The 22,389-nt window shown below is 44.8% G+C and overlaps 2 protein-coding genes across 8 annotated transcripts in view; one reads left to right on the plus strand and one right to left on the minus strand.

The window, feature by feature from the left end:
* The window catches only part of PHGDH (phosphoglycerate dehydrogenase), a 97,630-nt gene extending 92,237 nt beyond the window's left edge, over positions 1-5,393 (plus strand). Inside the window, exons 11-12 of one of the 2 annotated variants that reach the window (XM_029606746.1) lie at positions 2,382-2,592; positions 4,432-5,393. In XM_029606746.1, coding sequence (XP_029462606.1) covers positions 2,382-2,592; positions 4,432-4,583 — 363 coding nt within the window. In that variant the 3' untranslated portion in view covers positions 4,584-5,393. The remainder of the gene's footprint in view (positions 1-2,381; positions 2,593-4,431) is intronic. The other variant, XM_029606747.1, reaches the window with a different exon arrangement.
* Positions 5,394-16,271: 10,878 nt separating this feature from the next.
* The window catches only part of LOC115094073 (elastin-like), a 122,466-nt gene continuing 116,348 nt past the window's right edge, over positions 16,272-22,389 (minus strand). For all 6 annotated transcript variants that reach the window (XM_029606749.1, XM_029606754.1, XM_029606750.1 and 3 more), the window contains one exon: positions 16,272-16,490. In XM_029606749.1, the coding sequence (XP_029462609.1) occupies positions 16,465-16,490 (26 nt within the window). In that variant the 3' untranslated portion in view covers positions 16,272-16,464. The remainder of the gene's footprint in view (positions 16,491-22,389) is intronic.

Below are 22,389 nucleotides of genomic sequence, written 5' to 3' on the forward strand. Positions count from 1 at the left end.
ATCATGCACTCCTAGGATGCTGCTGATGAGGCGCCGTCATGATTGTTAATTTCTGGTTCTTCTTAGGTGTGCACACTGAAACTTAGAGACCGCATGGCCACTGCTATTACTAGCACTAATAGCATGGAATATACTTAGTTTTTGGGTACTTGCTAGGTTCTTATGGCCTGGATTGGCCACTGTTGGAAACAGGATGTTGGAAACAGGATATGATAGAGGTCTACAAAATCATGAAAGGACTTGAATGGATAAATGTGAAATGGTTATTTACTAGGGATGTGAATCGTTTTTTGATGATTTAAAATATCGTCCGATATATTTTAAATCGTCAAAAATCATTAGAGGCGATATACAATAGGAATTCCCCCGATTTATCGTCAAAAATCGTAAATCGGGGGAAGGGGGAGGGGAAGGGGGAGGGCGGGAAAACCGGCACACTAAAACAACCCTAAAACCCACCCCGACCCTTTAAAATAAATCCCCCACCCTCCCGAACCCCCCCAAAATGTCTTAAATTACCTGGGGTCCAGTGGCGGGGTCCCGGTGTGATCTTCCACTCTCGGGCCACGGGTGCGCTAATAGAAATGGCGCCGGCGCTACCTTTGCCCTGATATGACAGGGCAAAGGTAGCGCCGGCGCCATTTTGGTTTTGATCAGGCCTTCTCCCAGTTTGCTTGATAAACTGCCACCATGAACTTGCCATGGAGGGCTCTGGGCCACTCATAGATACTGCAGTCAGTCTGCCGCCCCCACCCCCTCCCCCTTCCCCTCCCCCTCCATCACATGGCTGGATGTGAATAATGCTATAGTTGGTCTGTTTTTGGCTTATAGTGTATGTTAAGTTATGTTAGTTCTGGTTCTGTCTGTCAAAGCTCGACTTGTACTTTGTGCTGAGTTAAATGAATTATTCTGTACTGTGAGTTAGGCTCGAGTGTTTGCTCCGATACTGACCTGTTAAGTTATTGGACTTTATTGTAAGCCGCTTTTGAGTTTGGTCTGGACAAAGCAGAATATCAAATGTTTGGAAATAAGTATATAAAATGTCAAAAGGTTTTGCATGCATAAAAGCACTTTACGCAGGTAAATGGACTTTTGAAAATTGCTACGATATATGCTACTTTTATGCACGTAACTCCTTTGGAAATTATCTCCTTAGCATGAACTTTAAATTGTAACTGACTGAATAGTACACTATGTTATAAAAAAAAAATAATGCACAATTTGCCAACGGCAATTTTATAACTATCTTCTTAAAATACTGTTCTACAATTTTGCAGAGGGAAAGGAATTCTCAGTAAACAGCAACAACAGTAGCTAACAAGGAGCATATACAAGAAGCTAATCTAAGTAATTCAGGGCCAGAGAGCAAAAATGCTGTTACTAATATTGCATCCTACCCTTCCCGACAGGATAGGGAGTTACATACAGTTCAGTAGCAATAATTTGATTACAGATGTGGAACGTGACCATTCTAACAGAAGTTCTCCTGGCTCTTAATAAACAATCCTTTCTCTGTCCCTGCTCCCAAATACTCTGCCCCCAAATACTCCCAAATACTCTGCTTTTTAATTCTTCTCAGTATCTTGTTCTGGCAATAGGGATGTGCATGAAAAACATTTTTGGTTTGGTTCATTATTTGGGTTTGTTAGTCTCTGTGTTACGTTCACAACCGGCATCACTTCACCCCACCCCATCTCATGACATGGCCTGGAAGCCGCCGTGCCCTTCCTCCTGCATCAGGACACCGCCAGAACGCCTGCTTAGCCGGAGTGTCGCCATCGGGCTCCTCGTAAGGAATCCTCTCTCCTTTCTCTACCATTGACTTCAAACTCCACTCTCAACCCAGCTCAGCTTCGTTCTCGCTTGTGGCTTATGCTGGAAGCACTATTATTTATACTCCCACTATCACCCATCCTTCAAAGGGAAGGAAGGAAAACACACCTTGCATCTTGCAGAGTACAGATAACACCAGCTCTTTGAACTCTCTGGGGGTGAGCGAGCACTCCAGAACTCCAAACCCTTGTCACAACTCTAGGCAGGATTACATGAGAGAGTGTTTTTTTAGTCAATGCACAGATAAACTGTGTAAGTTGTTACTGGTGGATGTGAGGAAGGCAAATAATATTATAGTTGAGTTTAAAAAGGTTTGAGCTAGTTTCTGGAAGACAGGTCCCTTAATTCTTAACCAAGTAGACTTGGAGATCACCACTCCTTACTTCTGGAAGTTAGCAGCAGGGAATAGATTGCCTCATTACAGTCTGCTGGGTACTTCCAGTTGACCTGGATTGGCCACTCTCAGAGCAGGTTGCTGGACGAAATGGACCATTGGTCTTTCCTAGCATGGCATTTCACTCGCTTCGTTCTCTCCTTTATTCTTGCAGGTCTCAGCTCAGCACAATGATGCTGTATCAGAGTGCCGCCTGGAGGCTACTGCAGGCTCCCAGTTCCATGTTGTGGGGTCCGTGTGCGGCGACATGCCCGTCCTCTTGAAGCTGAATGGGGCAACCTTCAGACAGCCCATACCTCTCCGTGGTGACCTGCTGCTGTATAAACCTCAGGCCAGTGATGTTCAGACCCTGCCTGCAATTCTTAGTAAGAGCGGAATTCTGCTACTCGTATTTACTGCATTCCATCACAAAGATCTACCTTATAAATGGCCTGTGACCGACGGCCCGCAAATGCGCAGTAGAGCGCAGCTCTACTGCGCATGTGCGGGCAAGGATGTCGATCAGAAAAAAAAATGGCGGTGGGGCCGCAGGAGCGGGAGGAGAAGCAGCGGCACCGCGCGCGCGCGCGGCGCCGCTGCTTCTCCTCCCCAGATCTGCCGGCAGATCTCGGGGGGGGGGGTGTCACTCCCGCGCCCCCCCCACCGAGATCTGCCGGCAGATCTCGGGGGGGGGTGTCACTCCCGCGCCCCCCCCACCGAGATCTGCCGGCAGGAGCGGGAGGAGAAGTAGCGGCACCGCGCGCGCGCGGTGCCGCTACTTCTCCTCCCCAGATCTGCCGGCAGATCTCGGGGGGGTCACTGCCGCGCGCGCGGGAGTGACCCCCCCCCCCCCCGAGATCTGCCGGCAGGAGCGGGAGGAGTTAATGGAGCCGGGTGAGGGTTGCGGGAAGTCGCGCTTACGGCGCCGGGAGGAAATGGAGGTGGGTGGAGGGAGGGAGGGAGAGGGGGACTGAGTGAGTGGGAGGGAGGGAGGGAGAGGGGGACTGAGTGAGTGGGAGGGAGGGAGAGGGGGGACTGAGTGGGAGGGAGTGAGGGAGAGGGGGGGACTGAGTGAGAGGAGAGGGAGGGTGGAGAGGAGTGGGTGGGGGAGGGGGGTGGTGAAGAGTGAGGGGAGAGAGAATGAGGGGGAGGTGAGAGACAGAGGGATGTAGCCCGTTTTAACGGGCTTTACGGCTTGTCTTCTATAAGAAATAAAAGACCTATCTCATCAGTGCACGGTGTTTTCTAGAGAGAAGTTTGCTCAAAATAGAAAGTGCCAGTCCTACTAAATAGTGAAATCCTGTGTCATCTCTTCACCTAGGCAGGATGTCTCATAGATGGAGTAAATGCATGAGCTCTGTGTCTGTGCCTGCCTCTGATTCTGTGTGTTGTGTATGTGTATATCTTTCCTTGTCTACCTCTCTCTTGCTGTCTCCGGTTCTCTCACTTTTATTTAGTTGGTGTAGAAATTACAAGTATTATAGACACAATGGGGCCGATGCAAAAATAAGCGCAGAAAGTGGGCGCTGAAAAGTAATTCTTAACGTGCGCATGGCGCCCGTGAGAGGGACGCCGTGCTATATTATAATTAGGGGGTCGCATTAGGAAGGAGGCGCAACCCTAGCACCTCGCTAACACGACCCCGCGGTTACCGGCGGTCTGCCAGTTATGAACACCAACGCAGTTTTTTCTGCTTTTCTGTACTTCTTTTCAATGCGCTCAGCTATTAACGCCTGATCCAGGCAGTCGTTAATAGCTGAGCGATAAATGTGCGTCTGAGACGCACATTTATTTTTTTGCATTTGGAGTGAATGAGTAATAGCCTCATTCACATGCATTTGCATGTGATGAGCGCTATCCCATTCACTCCGTGTTGGACGCGCATTAAATAGGCGCTAATCCCCTTATTGCATTTGGGGGGTGGATTAGCGCCTATTTAACCAGCGTCCGACTGTGGGTTATACAGTGCGCTCGGCTGAGCGCATTGTATTGCATCGGCCCCAATGTGGGCAAAACCAGGACTGACTCAATATATTTCTAATAAGCTATTGTCATCTGATGATCCCAGGACAGTATACGTTAATAATGCCTCTGGTACCTTATTGAAATATAGCAACAGAATGTGATGGCAGATAAGCACCACCAGACCCATCTAGGATTCTCAGTTTCATGCCTGGTGCAGTATCATAGGATTGTGTGTTCTGAATCTGTTCTCTGTTTTCCAGGGGTGCTGTCTGAGATGGGAGTTCAGCTGGAGTCCTATCACACTACCTCTTCTAGGGATGAAGAATGGAGCATCATGCAAGTCTCGTCCCTGCCAGGGACACTCTCGGCACTGAGACAGCATGCAGAGTTGCTGTTCACACTGTCCCTGTAATGCTTTCTTACCCTCCAACACCACCGCCGACTGTGCAGACACATCTACGGGAGAGGAGCTGTCTTTCCAGTGCTATCCTGAGGAAATGTAGCAGGGGTGTTTGTAGAGAGAAGCAAGGGGACGTGAATAAAGCCCAGAGGAAGTGTGTTAGAGGGATTGAAAAGTTTTTGCCAAGACTGAGAGTAGCAGGCCATAATTTTTTTACCAAATTTGAGGACTGACCATTCTCCAAACCATAATTCTCATAGTCACAGCATTCAAGAAAAATTGCAGGAAGCAAACCACAGTTATTTGTGGTATTACTTCTTTCTGTTGGTTAAAACTGTTATACTTTCTTACTATGAGTTCTGTCTTAGAGTCCAAGTTGGGGATACGTTTGAAAATTCACTTATGATATTCAGATACAAATAGAGATGACTCTATTTCGGTGGCTGAGGGTATGAGGGAGAAAATATGCATGTATATTCCTGACCCAAACATAGCCCTGGAACTGCCTCTTGCAAAAGCAACTAAATATAGCTGTGTAAACCTAAGGGTTTATGCAATAAAACTCTCACGGAAAAAGTTTTAGTGTGTAGCTTGGTAAAATTTGAATGTACATGTTAAAATGAGATTTATTGTGCTATGCAATTAATTTCACTAAGAGCACCCTGGCCACTGTTGTAACATGGATGTTTAACACAAACAAATACAATGTCCATGCTGGCTACTGGAAAATCCCCTATACCCTCTATCCTCTCTATACACAAAGGGGTAGATTTTCAAAAAACGCGAATAGGCGTACTTTTGCTGACGCATCAGGCGCAAGCAAAAGTACGCTGGATTTTAGTAGATACGCACGGAGCCGCGCGTATCCACTAAAATCCTGGATCGGCGCGCGCAAGGCTATGAATTCTGTATAGCCGGCGCGCGCCAAGCCGCGCAGCCTACCCCCATTCCCTCCAAGGCCGCTCCGAAATCGGAGCGGCCTTGGAGGGAATCCTCTAACGCCCTCCCCTCACCTTCCCCTCCCTTCCTCTACCTAACCCACCTGCCCGGCCCTGTCTACACCCCCCCCTTACCTTTCTCCGGGGATTTACGCCTCCCGGAGGGAGAAGTAAATCCCCGCGCGCCAGCGGGCCTCCTGCGCGCCGGGCCGTGACCTGGGGGCGGGTATGGAGGGCGCGGCCACGCCCCCGGACCGCCCCGGGCCGTAGCCACGCCTCCGTACCCGCCCCCAAAACGCTGCCGACATGCCCCCGAAACGCCGCGACGACCGGGCCCGCCCCCCCGACACGCCCCCGACATGCCCCCCTCGGAGAACCCCGGGACTTACGCGAGTCCCGGGGCTCTGCGCGCGCCGGTAGGCCTATGTAAAATAGGCTCACCGGCGCGCAGGGCCCTGCTCGCCTAAATCCGCCCGGTTTTGGGCGGATTTAGGCGAGCAGGGCTCTGAAAATCCGCCCCAAAGTGAAGAAGCTTGGTGGCTCCAGTCCCCAAGACACAAGATGACAGAAGTTTGGTGGCCCTAAATTCTGACCCTCCAAAACACACAGAACAGAACGAGTGGAAGCCTGGAGGCCTGACAGTTCTTCTTCCTCCCACCCCATCAACCTTGAGAGCAGTGGTCAAGGAGCCCCATACCCCCTCAGCCCTCCTCTGTGCTCCTGGAACAAAGCTCAAAGAGCTCCATGGCCCAATGCTTTTTCTCCCAGTTTCCATCCATCTGGAGCAAAGAGTAGGGTACTATACCTCGCTTGACCCCAGGGATCCCCAGAGCAGAGGTCAAGGGGCTCCATGCCCCAGTGGTCCTCTCCTGTTTCTTCCTCTAAGAAGCAAAGGTGTAGGACCCTGTATCTCACTAGAACCCTCCCTCACTCCCCCTGAGATCCTAGAGCAAAAGTCAAGGGATTTCATGCCTTGATGGATGCTCTCCTCCTCCTCCCACCTGAAGCAAAGGTTTTAGGGGCTCCATGGCTCTGTAGCTTTCCTCTGTACCTCACCTCCTTGGAGCAAACTTCATGAGGCCCCCATGTCCTGATGGACCCTACTCCTACCCCTTTTGATGTGCGGAAAGGATGATAGGACCAGGAGACTTGCATCTGAGCCAGCTGAGCATGCGCACTATTTTGATGCATGCCCTTTGAAGTTGCTTGGAGTGGGGTCAGAGAAAGGATTGCTCTCTCCTCCTTTCATTGTTCTTGCCTTACAGCAAAAGTGACATGAGGGGGACATGCCTGGCAAAGGAAGGAAATTCATTTGCAGCATGGGAGTCCTCTGACCTTTGCTCTAGGGGTAGAGGAGGAAGAGAGACCATCAGGGCATGGGGCTCCTTGATCTTTATTGCAGGGAAGGGAGGGGGCTATTAGGCTTTCAAGCCCCCATTTTCTCTAGTTTATGTGTTGGGTAGGAGGTCAAATAGGGTCACCGCGCTCCCTTTGTCATGCATATTGGGGAGATCAGGGCTGCCATCTTGTGTAGGGCATCATAAAAATATAAGATAAGGCATACTGTGTCAGACCAAGGGTCCATGAAGCCCAGTATCCTGTTTCCAGCAGTGGCTAATGCAGGTCACAAGTATCTGGCAGCATTCCAAATAGTAGATTCCATGTTCCGTACACCCTGGGATAAGCAGTATCTTTCCTCAAGTCTACCTGGTTAATAACTGTTTATGTACTTTTCCTCCAGGAACTTGCCCAAACCTTATTGAAACCCAGCTATGAACTGGCTTTACCATATCCTCAGGCAATGAATTCCAGAACTTAAATGTGCATTGAGCTAAAAAGTATTTTATCCGATTTGTTTTAAATGTGCTACTTAGTAACTCCATGGAGTGTCCCCTAGTCCTAGTCTTTATTTTTTGAAAGCGTAAACAACTGATTTGCATTACCACTTATGAATGTATAGATCCCTATCATATCTCCCTGCAGGGGATGCTGGCCCCTTTAGCAGTGTACCAAGGGGGTAAAGATAGGAGTCTGACATCTCTCCTGCTAATCAGCCCTTTAACTTCAGACCAATTTGCATAAAAGGTTTCAAAACTTTCCACGTCCATTAAAAAGTTAACTCCTAGTTCAAGAAAGGTGGAAAGAAGGCAAAATGATTACCGGCATGGTTAAAAGGTGAAGTAAAAGAGGCTATTTTAGCCAAAAGACCTTCATTCAAAAATTGGAAGAAGGATCCAACAGAAGAAAGTAGGATAAAGCATAAGCATTGGCAAGTTAAATGTAAGACATTGATAAGACAGGCTAAGAGAGAATTTGGAAAGAAGTTGGCCATAGAGGCAAAAACTCACAGTAAAAACTTTTTAAAATATATCCGAAACAGAAAGCTTACAAAGGAGTCAGTTGGACCATTAAATGATGGAGGGGTTAAAGGGGCACTTAGAGAAGATAAGGCCATCGTGGAAAGAGTAATAAATGATTTCTTTGCTTCAGTGTTTACTGAAGACGATGTTGGGGAGATATCTGTTCCAGTGAAGGTTTTCCTGGGTAATGATTCAGATGAACTGAACCAAATTTCGGTAAACCTAAAAGATGAGGTAGGCCTGATTGACAAACTGAAGAGTAGTAAGTCACCTGGACTGGATGGTATACACCCTAGGGTTCTGAAGGAACTACAAAATTAAATTTCAGATATATTAGTTAAAATTTGTAACCTATCATTAAAATCATCCATTGTACCTGAAGACTGGAGGTGGCTAATGTAACCTCAATATTTATAAAGGGCTCCAGGGACGATCCGGAAAATGACAGATCAGATAGCCTGACTTCAGTGCCAGGGAAAACAGTGGAAAGTGTTCTAAAGATCAAAATCACAGAACATATAGAAAGACATGGTTTAATGGAACAAAGTCAGCATGGCTTTACCCAAGGCAAGTCTTGCCTCACAAATCTGCTTCACTTTTTTTGAAGGGGTTAATAAACATGTAGATATAGGTGAACCAGTGGATGTAGTGTTTTTGGATTTTTAGAAAGCATTTGACAAAGTTCCTCAAGAAGTTGCTCCTTGTGACCTTGGGCAAGTCACTTTACCCTCCATTGCCTAGGTACAAAGTTAGATTGGGGATAGGGAAATACCTCCAGTACCTGAATGTAATCCACTTTGAAGCGCTGAAAAAAAAAGTGCAAAAAGCGGAATATAAATATGAAAGGCTTCTAAGAAAAGTAAAAAGTCATAGGTTAGGTGGCGATGTTCTTTCATGGATTACAAACTGGTTAAAAGACAGGAAACAGAGAGTAAGATTAAATGGACAATTTTCTCAGTGGAAAAGGGTAAACAGTGGAGTGCCTCAAGGATCTGTACTAGAACCTGTGCTTTTCAATATATTTATAAATGATCTGGAAAGGAATACGATGAATGAGGTAATCAAATTTGCAGATGATACAAAATTATTCAGAGTAGTTAAATCACAAGTGGATTGTGATAAATTGCAGGAGGACCTTGTGAGACTGGAAAACTGGACATCCAAATGGCAGATGAAATTTAATGTGGATAAGTGCACGGTGATGCATATAGAGAAAAATAACCCATGCTACAGTTACACAATGTTAGGTTCCATATTAGGAGCTACCACCCAAGAAAGAGTTCTAGGCGTCAGTGGATAATACATTGAAATCGTTGGCTCAGTGTGCTGCGGCAGTCAAGGCAAACAGAATGTTAGGAATTATTAGGAAGGGAATGGTGAATAAAATGGAAAATGTCATAATGCCTCTATATTGCTCTATGGTGAGACCGCACCTTGAATACTGTGTACAATTCTGGTCACCGCATCTCAAAAAAGATATAATTATTATGATAGAGAAAGTACAGAAAAGGGCAACCAAAATGATAAAGGGGATGGAACAGCTCCCCTAAGCGGAATGTCTAAAGAGATTAGGATTGTTCAGCTTGGAGAAGAGATGGCTGAGGGGGGATATGATAGAGGTGTTTAAAATCATGAGAGATCTAGAACAGGTAAATGTAAATCGGTTATTTTCTGTTTCAGATAATAGAAGAACTAGGGGGCACTCCATGAAGTTAGCATGTACAATTAGCCTCTGGAATTTGTTGCCAGGAGATATGGTTAGTTCAGTTAGTGTAGCTGGCTTAAAAAAGGTTTGGATAAGTTCTTGGAGGAGAAGTCCATTACCTGCTATTAATCAAGTTGACTAAGAAAATATCTGCTGCTATTACTATCATGGGATATACTTAGTTTTGGGGTACTTGCCAAGTACTTGTAGCCTGGATTGGCCACTTTTGGAAACAGGATGCTGGGCTTGATGGACCCTTGGTCTGACCCAGTATGGCAATTTCTTATGTTCTTATGTTCTTAGGTGTTACCATTTTGGTTCTATGGACCAATAGTGGATGGAGGTCAGCAAACCACATTATTTACCATGAGCCCGGAAAAGCCTCATTTGTATATGACACTGTCTCATTTACATTCATTCAGGAGCTTGATTTATTGCATATACATTATGTAGGGAGACTATAGTAATAGACATGTTAAGGCTTTAATGTCTAGCACACTATAATGTGCAAAAAGGCATTAACATGCATGTAGAACTGTATTATAGGCTTCTACATAGGTATATTTAGCTGCTTTCTGCAGAGCAATTTTTGGCATGATGATTCTAACTGGTTTGATCCTTTTGTAAGCTGCCATCTTTATGTCCTGGATTACAGCTCATAATAAAATGTTTTACCTTGTTTATATGTCCCTTTCTGTCCTCTTTACCGTATACTATTAAATTTGTGCTTATGACTATGTCATTTCCAGTAAAATAAAATAATAAATCAAGCTGGCAGATATATGGAGCAATGTGAAAGTTTGGTTTAGAATAGAGATGGGTGAAGATTGTTCATAGAAAGCTTTGAATTATTGATACAATAACAAAAATGTATACTTCCTGCTTAAATCAAAAGAGCCACAGAGATACACAGAGAACAGTGATATTGTATGCAGGTGACCAGATGACTCTGTTTGACAGGACAGACAGAGATATTCCTGGTTTTATGCTATCGCATTCTGAAAATTCTACTTCTGCTTTCCTTGGGAGAGAGTGTGCATCAGATCAGCTCTTATCATTTAGTTTAAATAGCATACTCTTTATTTAGACTTTTCTTTTTGACATATTTCTGTTCAGTTTGAGTTGAGAAATCAGTGCTCTCTTTGATTATGAAATTAGTTAATTTATTTATACTTTTATTTCATTTGTGTGATGGGGAAAGTAATCTTTGGCCTGTTCCAGGGCATTGTAAGCAACTTTTCCTCCTTTCCTCCACACAAGATTGTAAACATTTTTTTTCTTTCTTTGCCCCCACTAACCAGCTTACCCAGGTTTAAGGAAAGCAGGATTAAGTAGGTTAGAGCATATATTTTTTGCTCTTTTGGGCTTTTCATAGCTACTGCAAAACCAAGTTTGAGAACCTGACCCTAGGAGCAGCAGCAGCTCATTATCTACCTACTATCACCTTCCCAGAGCAGAGTCAAAATACCAACTAACCTGCAAGTTTCCATTAGGGAAGATGGGGGAAGAGCTCCTTGGGGTTGCTAAGATGGCCAGCAGGAGAAGCCAGGTGTAATTACAGAAGCAGACACTAAAATTGAATTGTTTTAGTGGGACTGATAAGACCTTGTAAGAGAAGGAACCAGAGGAAATGATAGAAGATGAGGAGATTCCGAGGTCTCCAAACTCTCAGAGACCTCCAACCTGGTCATTGAGACTGGCTGCAGAGAAACATCCACTGCTTGGTTTTGGGAGGGAGAGAAAGAATCATCTGCAGCCTCTTTGGAGTTTGTTCCTTTCCTCCCAAATGAGTATCCCAAGGTCCCAGTGATGTTGGCTGTGATCCTTCCAGCTGTGCTAGTAGAAGGGTTATTATTGGTAATGCTGCTGGAGGCATTCTTCCCAGCATCAGAGGTATTATGCCAATTGTCTCTGGCTTTCACGACTGGAGGGTGTGGGCCCCTCACAATTCATCATACCATCCCGAGCTAAAGGGACCCTCTTAAGCTGGGGGCTGGCTTTTAGATCCTCAGCTCTGGAGACACAAGTGATAGCAAACAAATGAGTCTGCAGGTATTGTAGAGAGAGTGCAGACTCTAAGGCTCCTATCATCCCCATGCAGGACATCCTCTATCTTCCATTTCTTTGAGGAGACCCTGCACCAAAGATGGAAAGTGCAGTTGGTGCTAGAGAAGAGACCAGATGCAGAATTGCTGTGGCAATCAGCCTAGGCCGTTCTCCAGGTCAACCATAAGGCAAATATTGGCCCGAGGGGAATCCCCTCTGAAAATGTGAAAGTGGGGGGTGGTGGGGGGACTTGAAAAGTCATACCAGTCTTTCCCCATTCCTAGCAATTATACCCTTTCCTACCTATTTTCAACTCCTTAGACTGTACAGTCTTTGGGGAATGGAAGTCCCTCTCATAATTGTATCTGTAGCACATATCAGTTATCAAAAACTCTTTTCCCTCCTTTTCACAAATCCTGCCATCTATTTTACAATATCTGAAGGCAAACATAACTAATTAAGAGCCTGATGAGAGAACTCCTGCTCATAGTATGGGAAATAAAGTCCTGGAACTAGAGGCAGTCCTTGAAGAGGTTGACCTTTACTGGGATAAGGTTATAATGGGCTACAATCTATTCAGAAAGGACCAGGTATTTATGTTAAAAATTTATAATCTGCATAATCTACTCCATTTGCCAGCCTGTCATAATGCAGTGTCCACTTTTCCAGCTACAACTGATGCTTTCTCACTGCCTGCGTTCCTCTGGCTGGAAGGCCTTGATTCTGCCTCTGTATGACATCATCGCTGTGGGCCTATTAATAATCTGCAGCAACGCCAAAGGCACCATGCACTGAAGGGACATGTGTACTTGGGGCCTGATTTTGAAAAACATTTACTCGAGTAAATGCACTTTACTTACATAAGTAGACTTTTGAAAATTGCTATAGTATATGTCATTCAATTATCCATAGGATAATAGGATAGGGCACTTTAGTAAATGGCTTTTGAAAATTGCTGCGATAGTATGTTACATTTATGTGCGTAACTCCTTTAAAAATGACCTCCTTGGTGTGCACCAAAGGGCTGGCTGATTTAAACAGATTACCTCAAATTGGTAGGCCAAATTGATATCACCCAGGGTAGAGTTAAGTGCTGACAAGTGAATTTCCATGTTAATCTCATGACATCTACTAGTGGATTAGCTAAAATGTACTCTGATAAACTCAATTTTTTTGCATGGAATATGAAACGGAGGTCATGAGGAGCAACCAAAAGTTGTTGTATCCTCAAATCTGAATAATAATTGCTCATTTTTAGCCAATTTCCTAGAGATCTCATCAAATAGCCCATGTTGTAATATTTGATGTCAGGGTAACCCCATCCCCCTCTCCCACCAATACAGCGAGTTTTGTAATAGAAAGCCTTGCCTTCTTTTTCTTCCAATTAAACTCTGAGCATAACTTATATATTACTTTAAGCTCCTTCTTCTGTAGTATCAGTGGGAGCATCTGGAGGGCATATAATAGATAAGAACATAAGAAATTGCCATGCTGGGTCAGACCAAGGGTCCATCAAGCCCAGCATCCTGTTTCCAACAGAGGCCAAACCAGGCCACAAGAACCTGGCAATTACCCAAACACTAAGAAGATACCATGCTACTGAAGCCAGTAATAGCAGTGGCTATTAGCTAAATAAACTTGATTAAAAGCAATTAATGGACTTCTCCTCCAAGAACTTATCCAAACCTTTTTTGAATAGAAGGACTAGGGGGCACTCCCTGAAGTTAGCAAGCAGCACATTTAAAACAAATCAGAGAAAATTCTTTGTCACTCAATGCACAATTAAGCCTTGGAATTTGATGCCAGAGGATGTGGGTAAGGCAGTTAGCGGGTTTTAAAAAGGTTTGGACAAGTTCCCGAAGGAGAAGTCCATAAACTGCTATTAGTTAAGTTGACTTAAAGGTAAATTTAAAAAGCCTGGCATGCACTTCAACTGGGGGCACAAGTCAGGCTGGCCTGCACTGACTCTATTTTGAAAAGCTCCCAGATATGCATGTAAATCCGCTGCGGGCACATTTGAAAATTTTTCCAAAAGAGGTGGGGCGTGGGCATGACCTGGGCAGGGCATGAGTCTTCCAGAGCATTGCCAAGACATTTGCGCATAAATAGCTATGCACCTGGGCTCGCACCCAGGTCCAGTGGCATGTTAGTTTACTTCTGCTAGGGACAAGGTGTAAATTTAAAAAAATAAATAAAAAACTAGCCATAACTGCGGTGATGTAAGTGGAGTGTAGGCTATCAAACCAGGGGGGTTTGGAGGACCTAGATGTTAATGGCGAACTGGTGGATGAACTGGTTAAACTGGTAATGGTGTGGATGCATGCCCTTTTTAAAATTCCTCGACTTAGATGGTAGAAGTGGGATTTTGGCGCCTACGCGTACGTCCACTTAAAATTTGACACACACGTGACCGTGGCCAGACTATTTTATAACATGTGTCCTTACGTTATAAAATGACCACGTATTTTGTGCTGTGCCAGCATGCACGCACATATATATATGCCTGCTCGCCGGTTTGAAAGTTACCATCCCCGTGAATAGTCACTGCTTGCTTATTACTGGCATTAGTAGCATGGAATCTGTTTCATGTTTGGGTATGTGCCAGGTTCTTGTATCCTTGATTGGCCACAGTTGGAAACAGGATGTTGGGCTCGATGGGCCCTCGGTTGGACCCAGTCTGTCATATTTTATGCCCTTATATTATGATAATGAAGAGGGTTAGTGGTGTCGTGGAGAGAGAATCCCTGGATATCCTAGTGAGGAGAAGTGTTTTGAGGAGAAGGTCTTGAGTAGGTCCTCAATATTTTTGCAGACTAATTTTTTTAGTATTTTGAAAAAGTGATTTTTGGATATTTGAATCAGCTCCCGAGTGAGAGGGAGGTCGCCCTGGCAGGAAGGACTGTATCCCTGTTTTTGCATCTTGTGCCCAGCTGACAGCAAGATGGAAGACAGACTGGAGTTTTGAGCATTTTGAGAGGTATTTTGGATTGGGGGTAAGCTGAGGAAAGATTTTCCATCATCCCTGCTATACGTCAGAACTGGAGGAGAATTTACTTACCCTTACTGGGGAAGGCATTGACATAGTTAAGAGCAGGAGAGTCGGCAAAAGAGGACAGAGAAACCTATTTTTTCCTTGATCTGTATCATTTCCTGGATATTATTTTTCAAGCTTAAGTAAATATTTTTATTGTTAGAACACCACTCCTGGACTCGATGTTTTCTTCATGTGTGCCCTTTTGGGTCAACTGACCTCGTCACTATGAATAACCGTGGATTTTGCTAGAAGAGTGAGAATGACTGTGGATCCTGGGTACCTCCCCCGACAACCCTTAGGGTCCTGGAGGCCTAGGCCTCCTCCCCGCCAGATAACCCAGGCTCCCCCAGGCTGAAGTTGGCATAAGAGTTTCGGAATTCTAGGAAAAAGTAAAGACAGCCCTGGGATTGTGCTGGAGCGCCTGCATCAGGGACCCTCCGCCAGAGAGTCGGGTTACACAAGCAAAGGTTTGCTGTCTTTGTTCCTCTTATCTGTCAGAGAGAGATTAATGCAGGTTCCAGAGAAAAGGGGGTGGAGGTATGGGGTCTACCACTGACCCTACAGGCCATATTGATTAGCTGCAGTCAAGCCACAGAGCTTCCACCATAGCAGCAAGTTTTAAACCACACATAGGCCCGATGAGGTACAGATGCACTAAAAACCTGCATCCAACCTGCACACGCTTTTTTTTTTTTTTTTTTTTTTTAAGAGCACAATCACCTCTCCTGGGCGCTCCATGCAATAGGCAAATGAGCCTCTGCATTAAAAAGGATGTGCTAGGTGTAAATTGTGCGGCCCTAGCATGCCCATGGCATCAAGCGCCCAGAAGATTTGGCCGTGCGTAGGTTGAGAAACCAGACGCTCGCTTTTATGACTGCCCATTTTCCTAGCCCTTACACAGCCATGGGTTAGGAAAAATGGCGGCTCGGACCCTGAGCTTTTCCTAACCCGACCGATTTTAAAGGCCTTTTTCTCTTGCTGCTGCTGCTGTGGACCCTCCTGCTTAGTATTACAACACTATTAAGTCAGAGGAACCACAGAAAAGCAGTATTTTCTGCTTTTCTGTGCATGGCTTGGGGCCCCTCGAAATTTAACGCCAGCTCCAGGACTAGCGTTAATTTTTGAGCATAAAAATGAGCAGATCCAGTGTCTTAACTTTTTACATCGGCCGTTCTAGCTAATAGCCTCATCAACCTGCCTTTATACATGATGAGCGCTATGAGCTGGTTTGGATGCGCTAATCCCGCTCTTGAATTGGGCGTACGTCTAGAGCGTCCAAAACGCATGTCGCACCGTGCATTCAGCGGTGCGCTAACCTGATCGTGCACCTGATAGTGCAACGGCCTGATGGCATGGTACCATGGACTCAGCCAACAACTGTAAAAACTATTTACTTTGATTTCCTTTCCTTTGAAGCAGGATTCTGTTTTTTAAACCAGTTACAAACCACAGTTCCTTTCTTTTCATTGTAAATACTCTCACCCAGCCCTCCCAGAGCTGTGAATTTTCTAGTCAGTATCTCAAGTCAGAGCTACCTGCCTACAATAAATACAGATGACACATTCTGAACAAAAGGTATCACTGATACCAAATGAAACAAAACAGTGAAGATTCGTAGAAAGAACAATTTTCTTTAAAAAAACAAAAAAACAAATTTGTAATAAAACAGCAACACAAAGACAACTTAAAATCTATAATTTATATCTGAGGACACTTTGATAATAGTATCAAGAACTGGACTGCGGCCTTTGTGCTTTTGGAGGGGAAGTTAGGAGATTTTCACACGCTTTTTCTCTCTCTTTCTTCTCGCTCAACATTTTCCAGAAGGACAGAAACCTAGGGAGGAAGCAGACATAGCCTGAATAAACTTTGAATCCCCTTGTCACACATCAGTCATGCAAAGTGAACTTTCAAAATGTTTTTTGATGGTGATTTTGAAGCCATAAGGTGAGAGGACATCACCTAAAGTAGACATGGCTCAAAGTCATGAGGGTTGAGCTGATCCTGCACTGGTTTTGCCCCAGTTTATCTATGACATTTGTAATTCCAGTTTCTGTTGGAAAATGAGGAACACCAAATCCTAAAAATGTAAATGAGGCAAGCCCATGACTTGTCCCTGTGACCTGGACACATTTGATTTACTTCACATCATTAATCTTTCCTAGGTCACAGGGGCTATAATCACACCAGGACCTCAAAATGACCACCCTATTAGATTTCTATTTGGGGTTGTATATATATAAATGTTAGTGTCCTGCCAAACTGTGATTAGTGCTCCATGTCATCAGGGATAGTCTCTGATCCAATCCTGATTTTGCCCGCACTGCATCTCTGGGACTGCTGTTTTGCATGCAGCCCAAAACAGCAATGGTATGAAAATGGTGCAAACATATGGTCATACAAGAAAATGATGCTGGCCAGCTCTGAGACTAGCACCAGGAGAGATATGAGCCCTCCTGCCCAATCCAGATATCAAACATGCAGCTGACTTTTGAAATAATTGAAGGGCACACAAATCATTTTTTGGAAAACCAAGTAACAGAGCATTACAGTTGTCACTATCCCTGTATCCCTGTCCTTAGAACACAGAAAAGGCACCATCCGTACTCTTCCTTCCCTCCCACCTGGAGATTCTGATTGGATGACTCAGTGCTATTTAGCGCAGCCATTTTAAAACTCAGGGGTTCAGTTAGAGCAGCTGCAGATGTGTAATTTTTCCACACTCTGGTAGGATCTCCTGGCCTTGCCCAAAGGACTTTTCTTTTAGCAGAGACACCTCCCTGTGCACTCCCTGCCAGAGGGTCCTTCTTATAATTTGCAGTGAGATAGACTTTTAAGTCTGATACCCCTTTGGGGCAAGAGGCTCTCTTCAGGGAACCAAAGACCTGTGAGCCTACTCTACTCCCTAGGTAGGAAAGCACCAGTGATGGATCCTGCTGTGAGAGACAGTGAGGGCAGAGAAGCTATCCAGATCAAGATTTAAAGTATTTTTTTGGACTTGAGTAGTGGGGAGATTTTTGGATCCCCCTTCCCCACTGGGAGTGCAGAGGTAGTGAATAGCCTGGTCACCAGATATTTTCACCAGAGAAATCACCTAAATTAACAGATAAGGAGAATGAACAACTGAAACCAAGGAAGAGCGAGAGAATGAGATCCCATCCGGATTTCCCCCCAAGGAATCAGGACAGGCTGGGTATCCATGGGAGAGATTTCTAAAAATAGAATTTTTGGAAGCAAAGGGGACCTCTCCACTAGGATTCCCACAGCACAGCCACTGGGAGAGTAAGCGCATTTAACATGACCATGGGCTCCACCCAGAGGTCTGTAATAAGGAAAAAACCCTGCAACTATAGTCAGATGTACACTCATTAATTTTGGACAATGGACTTCATTTAACTTTAAGATTCAGTAAACTTTATTTTAATATCCAGACCTGGCTCTGTCTAATTCTTAAAGCCTCTCACCTCATGGGAAGCATCTAAATTACAGCATATAAACTGGCTACCTTTTTTCATCGTCTGGACTGTAAGCGAGAGCTTCCCCCCATAAAAAGAATCCCCCAGGGATTAAGAGTCAGCGTGGGAGTGGATAGCTAGCCTGAGCAGCCCCAGAAAGTATAAATAAGATTGTGTGCTCCTACCATGTGACAGGGTCTGACCAATGGCACCGGTAGCCCCTGTGACATCGTAAGGGCAAGGCTATCGGCGCCATTTTGAGTCATAGTAGGCCCGACAGCCCGATGGCATGGAGGGAAAGATCGCTCGCGGGACCCCGCTGCACCACCAGGGACTTTTAGTAAGTCTTGGGGAGGGATCGAGATGGTGGGGGGGGGGGGGGGTGTAAGAAAGTAAAATTTAAGGGTTGGGGTGGGGGTTTTTTCCCGATTTGCGGATTTTCCCGATTCGTGTTTGTTTTTTTTAAATTTGTTTTTCCGGTTTCGGGTTTGGGTTCCAGTTTTGTTTTTGGCAAAAAAACAATCCGTGGGAAAATGAGTTTTCCCACGAAGCGCCCGAACCGAAACCCGACCCGAGCCAGAAAAACGAATCTCATCTCTACTAAAAATAGATTCAATTTCTTGCTGCACATTCCCTATGACAAGTGGTGGGTCTCCTTGAGTCACCTTGTTAATAACTATTTATGGACTTTTTCTTCCATGAGCTTCTCCAAACCCTTTTTAAACCCATCTATGCTAGTTGCCTTGACCAAATCCTCCAGCAACAAATTCCACAGCTTGATTGTTTGAGTGAAAAAATACTTTTCTTCAATTTGTTTTAAATCTGCTCCCTGTTAATGTAAAAGGAGTGTCCCCGAGATTGAGTGTTATTTGAAAGTGTAAATAACCGTTCTTTTTTTACCTGTTCTACTCCACTCATGATTTTGTAGACCTCAATCATCTCTTCTTCAAGCTGAAGAGCCCTAACCTGTTTAACCTTTCTTTATAAGGGAGCTTTTCCAACCCCTTAACTAATTTTTGTTGCCCTTTGCTGTACCTTTTCTAACTTTGCTATATCCTGTTAGGAATGTGCATTTATTTAAAACGAAACTGCAAAACAGGTCAAATAAGGCTAATTAGTTTCATTTAGGGGGCCCTGAAATAAAATGGGGGCCCCCTGAATGAAACAAATCTTATTCATTCATTTTGTTTTAAACTAATGATTCAGGCCTAGGTCTAGGCCTGAAGCTGTGTCCTCACCTACAGCATAGGCCAAGGCTCAAAGCAGAAGCAATGCCAGTACCTCAGCCTAGGCCCGAAGCCAGGGGCCTCGCCTAAAGCATTGGCCCTAGGCCCAAAGCAGGGGCCGTGGCCTAGGCCCGAGCGAGACACTGGATTCTTTGAAGTATGGGGCAATGCCAGGGCCTTGGCCTAGACCCCCAAAAATTGAACAAAAAAATAAAAAAACTACCTTATCCGTCTGTTATCTGATGAAGACCAGGTCCCGATGCCAGGGGGACCCAGGCTCAATGCTAAGATCTGACCCAAAGGCAGAGTCCCGATGCTGGGGCCTAGGCCAGGGACCAGACCCAGGCCCAACCCGGTGAACTGACCCAGAGGCTGGGTCCTGATGCTGGGACTTCAGCCCGGACCCAGGCCCGATGCCTCAACCCTGACCCAGGCCCAATGCCTTGACCAACTTGGAGACTGGGTCCCGACGCCTGGGCCTCAGCTCATGGTTAGGCCCAGGCCTCTTCTTCTTTCTTCAGCACTTGCAAGCCAAATGACGCCATCTGCTGGGGTCACACCGGAGTTAACTCCAGCGCATTCACCCCAGCAGACAGCGCCATTTTGATGTACAGCAATGCCATACACATTGCTGTATATCAAAATGGCGACACTACCCCTCCCAGTGGATAGTGTCATTTCTCTTGCAAGTGCCAAAGAAAGAAGAGGACCAAGAGGTGGCTCAGAGGCCTGGGCCTGACCCTGAGCCCAGGCCCAGGCGTTGGGACCCGGCATCAGGCCTGTGTCTGTGTCTAGACCCTGGCATCAGTACCCAGCCACTAAATCAAGGTCCCAGCATCGGGACCTGGCCCGTGTTGGGTCATGATGTTGGGCCTGGGTCCAGGACCTGGCCTCCTGGTTGGTTCGCAGTGTTGGGACTGGGTCTGGGCTGGGGCCCTATTGTTAGGACCCGGCTTCAGGACTGAGTCTGAGCGCCAGCCTAGGCTGAGGCACAGAAATTGGGACTTGGACCTCTGGGTCAGGCCAAAGCCTCAGCCTTAAGTAGGTCGAAGTCGTGGTGACCTTCTGCTCCCTCAACCTGGTCCTAGGCTGTAGCTGGCAGATCCCCTCCGGACTGGGTAAGTGGAGTCCAGAGGTTATCCTGGCCTCGGCATTTTTTTCGGGCGGGTGGTAGGAGGCCTCGGGAGGCCTCATTCGGTTTTTTTGCTATTTTTTGGGCTTCCTTTTTTAAATTGTTTGATTTGTTTTTTTTCTCATGAATGAAAACGAATCAAACAATCCACTAATTGGAAATTTGTGGTGAAGAAAGTCCCAAAAATGAACCAAAAACAATTTTTTTTCTCCTGCACATCCCTATATCCTGTTTGACATGGGTTGACCAGAATTCTGGTTACATTTGCAGGTTTTTAGTTATGCTTTTCAGATGTTTTCTGCTGTTTATGTGTGTTGTATTTGTTTAAATCCTTCTTATGTATGCTTTTACTCCTTTGTAATCCGCTTTATACCAAAAAAGAATTCAAATCAGAAACTAAATTTTAATAAATTCAAATAAATAAATTCAAATTTCAAATTCAGAATTGCACAGCATAGTCAGGGTGCAGCCTTTACATTCCTTTCCTAATAATTTCTGCTTTTTTGTCTGTCGCCACACACTGAGTTGAGTGTGGCAACCAGAACTTCACATAATATTCAAGGTATGGTCATACCATGGATTCATACTGAGACATTATTGATTATCATTAATGATCTAGAAATGGGAGTGACAAGTGAAGTGATCAGATTTTCAGGTCACACAAAATCATTCAGGGTAGTTAAAACATGAATTGATTGTGAGGAACTCTAGAAGGATCTTATGAGACTGGAGAACTGGTTATCTATATCCACGGCTAGATTTAAGATTTTGGCACTGTAAGGTGAGGTCAAGGTATCTCTCTAGGAACTTTGACAGTGGGGATTTCACCACCAAAGATAGTAAAGTGGAAGAGTGGACAGAGTGCCACAATGGTGTCTCTTTGAAGTGGCAATGACGCGCATGGCCCTATTAAGTGGAAGAAGGCTCGTCTTAGGCCTGGGTATTTGGCACCTTCAAAATTTGGCACACTAGGAAGCTGCCTATGTTCCCTATGCCTAAATCTGGGCTCTTCTATATTTTTTAAGAGGTGCGGTGACCAGAACTGCAAACAGGGTTAGATATTCATACCTATCCAGATAAATTAGCCGGTTAAGAATTATCCAGCTAGTTTATAAGGAATATTCAGCAGCATGGCTATGCTATTGAATATCCCTGTAAAATTCACTAGTTAACTGGATAAGTCCTAGTTAACTGGATATTCAGCCACTGCCACATAAAAAGCTATGTAGTGACTTATCCAGCTAAGTAGTATTGAATATCAGCCTCAGAATATTCAACGTGTGGGCATACCATAGATCAAAACTGAGACATTTTCCAAATGTGTTTTATATTTCTTTCCAAATAAATCCTAATATTCTATTTGCTTTTTTGGTCATTGTCATACACAGAGCTGAGAATTTCAAAGTATTGTCCACAATGAATCCCAGATCCCTTTGCTGAGTGGTAACTACTAATACAGAATCCAGCATTGTATCTTATAGTTAGGATTATTTTTTCCTATGTGCATTCACTTTGTAATGGTACACATTAAATTTCATGCCTAGCTTTCAAGTCTCTGCAATTCCTCACATTCAGCTCGTGTTTTACCTACTTTGAATAATTTCATGTCTTCTGCAAATTGGAACATCTCACTTATTGCTCTCTTTTTCACATCATTAATTAATATGTTAAATAACTCTGGTCCCAATACAGATCCTTGGGAAACTCCAGTGGTCCCCTCTCTCCTTTTGGAAAAAATGACCATTAAGTCTTACTCTTACCTATACTTTAACCTGTCACCAAGCCATAATAAGACATTGCCTCCTATCCCATGTTTTTTTTAATTTCCCAAAGAGTCTCTCATAAGGAATGTTGTCAAAAGCCTTCTGAAAATCCAGAAACACTTTATTTACCCAAATCCCCATGGTTATTTATTAGGGATG

Source organism: Rhinatrema bivittatum, chromosome 6 (genome assembly GCF_901001135.1).
Source record: "Rhinatrema bivittatum chromosome 6, aRhiBiv1.1, whole genome shotgun sequence".
NCBI lineage: Eukaryota > Metazoa > Chordata > Amphibia > Gymnophiona > Rhinatrematidae > Rhinatrema > Rhinatrema bivittatum.